The 6,246-nt window shown below is 40.4% G+C and overlaps 1 protein-coding gene across 1 annotated transcript in view; it reads left to right on the plus strand.

The window, feature by feature from the left end:
* Positions 1 to 1,884: 1,884 nt before the first annotated feature.
* The window catches only part of LOC149145622 (LEC14B homolog), a 102,056-nt gene continuing 97,694 nt past the window's right edge, over positions 1,885 to 6,246 (plus strand). The window contains exon 1 of the mRNA XM_089452509.1: positions 1,885 to 2,176. Coding sequence (XP_089308635.1) covers positions 1,885 to 2,176 — 292 coding nt within the window. The remainder of the gene's footprint in view (positions 2,177 to 6,246) is intronic.

Raw genomic sequence — 6,246 nt, forward strand, 5'->3', positions numbered from 1 at the left:
AAGGCCACACCAACACGTAATAAGGCATTACATACCAACCATCCATGTGCTATATGCACATAGTACAGACACTACACACATCACTATCCAGAACTCCCTTGCTATCGAGACGCATTGGGAGCCCTTGCCCAAACTAATACTATGACACCATCACTCCCCAACACCCCAGTGGCAGACAATGTGTCTCATACCATTTATTGTGTCTTCGAGGAAGAAGCTTCATGCTCATTTTCCCCTTGCACCCATTTCCCTACAAGGAGGCAACTAGAAGCAATGTCGCCTCAACCTATCCACACATGCGCATTATGTGATGAACTTGGACATTTGATTAACCAGTGTTCCCATTTGTAGGAACTTAAGAAGTGGTACTAGGTTCCCCAAGTTGTCCATAAGAACAGACCTAGGTGAAAATGCAATAGTTGTCGCATTTTCATGCAAAACCATCATACTCAGCTTTTCCCACACCTCCCCTGATTTTGAGAGGCATGGATATATTTGTGACAACATGACACTGGACGCTCAGTCCCTTTTCAAGCCAATACTCAACCTCGGACCATTCAGCGGCATGTGCTTTCCACTAGCACCCCACTGAGACCATTGCCAATAGCTACTAGAGATGCTACAACACAGGCTATATATCACATCAATACAAGTTTTCACGAGGAAACTTGCTTGGATCCTAGGACATTGACACCTTCCCCCAACTACCCTTAGGCACCCATTAGGGCGATTATCCCACCACTTGGTGTTGAAGACACCCAACACCACATACGATTCATTTCCTCGTCCGTAGGAACATTGATTCGTGTTGTTTGCTCATCGTTTTTTGGTGTCGAGACTGCTTTGCCATTGAGAAGGTTGCACCACGCACCCACGACTTTACAGGCCCATTCAGTTTGTGCATTGTCAACATCATTGGGTTCTACGACAACAACCACCGAATCGTTTTCTTGCTTGGCAACTAGCACCACTGGGTGCCAATCCCAGCCTCATGACCCCTCAAAACCTCTATCACCATTAGAAAATATTTACTATTCAAACAAAGATATTTTGGAGGCCATGATGAAACCATAATACACTTGGGATGCCATGCATCATCGCTCTTTATATTAACCAGAAAAATATTTCTCACATATTGAAGAACCATGCCACAATATTTTCTCAGTAGAGACAAAAGACTTCTTCCCACCAAGGCAGGTAGATTGGTTCAAGAATCCCATCCCTACCCCAGATGTGTTTGAGGAGGCAAACATGTCCAACATCTCACCTACCATCGAGGTAAGCATATCCACCAAACCGTGCATAATTGAATAAATATCGTTGGGTGCAGCATGTTCTCCCGAAGAAATTTCCTCCTACAATGCCTTGTTATAAGAATACATGTACATTTTTGGGTGGTCATATTTTGAGATGCTCGGTATCAACCCTTTGATTATGGAACACCACATTGACACTTGGCCAGATGCCCGCCTAGTTAGGCAAAAGTATCGTTTTCTTTATCCTTCCAAAGAGGAATCCATTTGACAAGAGATTGATAAACTTCATAAAGTTGGTTTCATTCACGCCATCGCTTACACATCATGGGTTTCTAACCCTGAACCTATCATGAAAAAGCAAGGCACCATTCACATTTGTTCTGATTTCTGGGATCTTAACAAATAATGTCCTAAAGTCAACTACCCTACCCCCTTCATCGACCAAGTTATCGATGCATGTGTTGGACACGAAGCCTTGTCCTTTATGGATGGATTTTCCAGATATAACCAGATCCAAATCTACCACATGGATCAATATAAAACAACCTTCACAACCCCATTGGGTACTTTCGCCTACTGCCTTATGCCCTTTGATCTTAAAAACACTAGAGCCACTTTCCAACGGGCCATGAATTATATCTTTCACGATCTATCTCATGCCATCTTAGCATTTTTGGATGACCTCATGGGTCATTCCAAAAAGCGCTCAGACTATCTAGAAGATATTCATTTGGTTTTCCAGAGGTGTCAACAGTACAACCTCTGTTTGAACCCCCTCAAGTGTGTTTTTTGCGTTATCGCCAGAAGACTGTTTGGATTCATAGTCTCCCAGCAAGGCATCAAAGTTGACCCTCTGAAGGTTCAGGCAATTTGTGAGATATCACCACCTGAAACTATGAAGCGGTTACAAAGCTTACAAGGTAAGTCCAACTTCTTACGATGCTTTGTTTCTGACTACACCTCATTTGCACACGACTTCTTGTGTCTCTTATGTTAGGATGTCCCGTTTCAATGGGATGAATAGGCCAAACAATCATTTGAGGCCTTAAAACACACATTTTCATAAACCCCTTGCCACTTGACCATACCAAGGACTTCATCCTCTACCTCTCATCTTTGGATTTAGCCATCGCTGGGGTATTAGTCCAAGAAGATACTGATAATAGGGATCACGTCATTTACTACGTTAGCAAGAACCTCTCGAGACTGCTTTGAAGTATGAGCTAGCAGAAAAAATAACCTTAACCCTCGTACATTCCAACTAGAAACTTCGACATTGCATTCTACTAAGAACTACCACTGTCATAGCAATCATCCACCCATGCGATACTTTCTCACGCGTCGTATGATGAACCATAAGCACACCTGATGGGTGGTTATCTTACTTGAATTTGATCTTCAGTTTGCCTCCCCTAAGAGCAAAAAAGCTCTGATTCTTGTAGAGTTTCTAGTTGATCTCCCCTCGGAATCCCAAGGGTCCCCTGTCAATGATTATTTCATAGATGAACACTTATTCATTATATCCACATATGACCCTTGGTATGGTGACATACTCCTCTTCCTCTAAACTCAGAAGTTCAACCCTCAGCTCACTTGCAATGACTATAGGTGCATTCGCCACCAAGCCCCTCGATACCTCTTTATTGGAGACGTTTTCTATCGCAGAGGCATCGACACCATCCTCTGTCGATGCCTTTCCATCGATGAATTCGAACAAGTCTTAAATGACAAACATAGCGGAGCCTGTAGCGACCACCTCTCAAGGATGACCACTGCCTAAAAGATCCTCCATCTTGGATACTTCTAACCCACTCTTTTCCACGACTGTATTCAAGTAGTCAAAAGGTGTGAACATTGTCAACTATATGCCCACAAATCCCAAGATCCCCTAGCTTCTCTACATACAGTCATCACCATAAGTCCCTTTTGCAAATGGAGCATTGATTTCATGGCTTGCAACCTTCCATCTCAAAATGGCCACAAGTATATAATAGTTGTCGTCGACTACTTTACCAAATGGGTCGAAGCCATGCCCACATTCAACTAACATTGCTAATACCACTGCAATATTTTTCTTTAACCATGTCATTACGTGGTTTTGCATTTCCAAGGAGTTAGTCTAGGACCATGGTAGACACTTAGAGAATGAGATTTTCCAAGAATTATCCTAGCTCCTTGGCTTCTGTTGATGGTGATAGATACCGCCAACATGTAGGGGATCTCCCTGATATGAGGTCCCAATTAGATCTCACACCTTTTGGTGTAAAAGTCCCATCCATCTATATGGTTCGACCACCATTGCAAAGGTTTTTAGAAATATGCCTTGATCACAACAAATACACAAGAGATCAAAAACACCTCTTTGGGGTAGCAAGTATGTTAGCTTTGTGTGACACCAAATGTAATATGCACATGGAACTTCCACGACTGGTAAAGGGAAACGAGCCTTCGGTTAGCGAAGTAATAGTACTATCCTAAGGGAGACCCAAGAGCGAAGAGAAAGGCTTTTTGATTTACCTACAAATTAGATCACGAGATAAACAACAATCATGAAAACATATAGCACTCATTCAACAATCCATATCTAAGAAATGAAATAGTTCATTAGTCTTAGTATGTAATTAAGCTAACATATACCATGAACATAACAAGAATAGTCTTACTCTATCCATGATACATGCATTAAGAAGTGTTGCTTCATAGAGCTTCTAATTATAGATGAAAGATTCCAAGTACACTGTTACATAGGTGAAACACTAGATCTGGTATTGGAACATGAAGCCACAACTTGCTTCTCCAAAGAATGATCTATCTCCTATGCACTACAAGAGAAGCCAAGGAAAGACTCTAAGAATCCAAGCCCCTTTCTTGAGTTATGAGGACTTATTTATAACAAATGAAAATTACTTTTGAATTTCGTCATGACTCTTTGACTTTTATGACCTATGGGCTTCCATACAACCTTTCATATTATATACATGACCTTTTGCATTTTATGTGTGACTTTTCGCATTCCACAAGTGCCTCTTGAACTTCATTACATTAAACTTATTACAAAATACAGAATACAAAATACATATAAGATGGTGGCTATATGAGACAAAAATACTAAGAGGACAAAATGTTATCAAATTGATAAGTCATTTTCTTCCTCATGGAGTTCATTGGTAATGTATGTATGCCATGCTCTGAACTCTGTAGAGATGACTTTGATCCAAACCGTCAAGTCCACTACATACCGCATCTTCACCTCCAATTCTTTTGTCAATATGGTCTTGGAGCTTGATTGTACACTATTCCATATAATAATGTCTTTAGTGATCTCCAAGCCTTCTTGTTTTGATACTTGTTTGATGTATTCTATGTAATGCCTTATTTCTTGAAAGATGGTTTCCCTTCCTCTTATTTTTCCAAGCAATCCTATTGAAAGCATCCATGTTTTTGTGCTAGAGACTCAAAACCATTGTGCAGTCGACCATAAGCAACAATGGAATTAACCGACTATTCTCCAAGACATATGTAGTTCTGATGATTTAGCTATACTCCGTCAATCCTTGCGGCAATCTGTCCTTTCTAACCAACTGTTGCGGAACATACAGATATTTGGCAGCCCATTCGTGGGTTGATCAAAAACTCTATTTGCGACTTTCAATAGCTTTAAGACTTGCGTTTCTTTTGAATGCCAACAAGGGGTTCCACTACTTGTTGTAGAAGTATCATTTCATCGTACAATTGGACATTGTATCCTACATTATCCTTGATTCCTCTTGTATGGTTGACTGCCATTCTGCCTGTTGAAGTTGTGGGAAGATAGTAGATGTTTTTCCATAATGAGATGTTCCACTTGTTTGCTTTAATACAACCAACTCTTCCTTAGTTGCACAGATTACTTTGAGTTGTCATGTGTTGCTATAGCAGATGCAACATTAGCCGCCATGATTTCCCAGGGATTCCTCCTAGTATTAATAGTTATCACCTTTTTGTGGATACAAAGAATGGATTTTCAGGATTCATTTGGGAAGTATCTTCGCCTTTGTTGCACGATCCTTTTCTTGAGTTGATCAAACGTGACATTACACACATCTATGGCTTTGTCTTCAAGTGGAGATGTGATTCCCATTTCGTCAAAATGGGAGATGACCACCTATAGAGGAGGTTTTGCTAGAGAACTAGGTTCATCATCTATGGGTTGGATTGTATAATCTTCCTCCAACTCTTATTTTATCTCTTGAGTCAATTGTTCTTCCTCTATACCTATGTGTTGCTTCCTCCTCTTGTGATTGCTTTTGCCGCTCTTTGTTGGCGGGAAAAGTTCCCTAAGAAAAGGGTTGAAAACCTTAACAAAGTAGAGTAAGATAATCAACAAAGAACACTCAAACAAGCATTCCAAACATACAAATGATCAAACTTGGATTGGATACATACCTGGAAGTCCCACATTTGAAGATGTAACCGTAGGGTCCAAACCTCCGCTTTCCTCTAAGATGTGTAGACTGCAAATCAATCACATAAGCATATACATAATAGATAATTCAATGTACATACATAGTAATATCTTAGATCATCATATATAAACATATATACCATCATTCATAAGATGACAACACATATCGGGAACAAGGCATCAAATTCTTTATTGATTAACAACAGTAAGTACAAGAAAGATACAACTTGATCTAGGTCAAAGGCATCGACGAAGCCTTCCTCCAAATCCGTCTTGCCTGAGCCACAAAGACAACCTCTCTAATAAGTGCAAGTAGATGCTAGATAAGGATGTTGAGCATCTATGGAAAGGAAAAACCAATGTTTCCTAGAGACTGGGATTGCAAGAGGCACGAGAAAGCAGACTTGATCTCAGAGAAATCGAGTATAATGTTGATATCCTTCTTTTCTATGAATTAGGCCTACCCAAGTGGTGTATATATATCACCTCAAATTGGTTATTTCAGTTAGGCCATGGGCTCTTGTAGGTAGGATCTTGGTAAAACCC

This window comes from Pinus tabuliformis, chromosome X (genome assembly GCF_031772625.1).
Source record: "Pinus tabuliformis cultivar Carrire ecotype Pingquan chromosome X, CPIR1, whole genome shotgun sequence".
NCBI lineage: Eukaryota > Viridiplantae > Streptophyta > Pinopsida > Pinales > Pinaceae > Pinus > Pinus tabuliformis.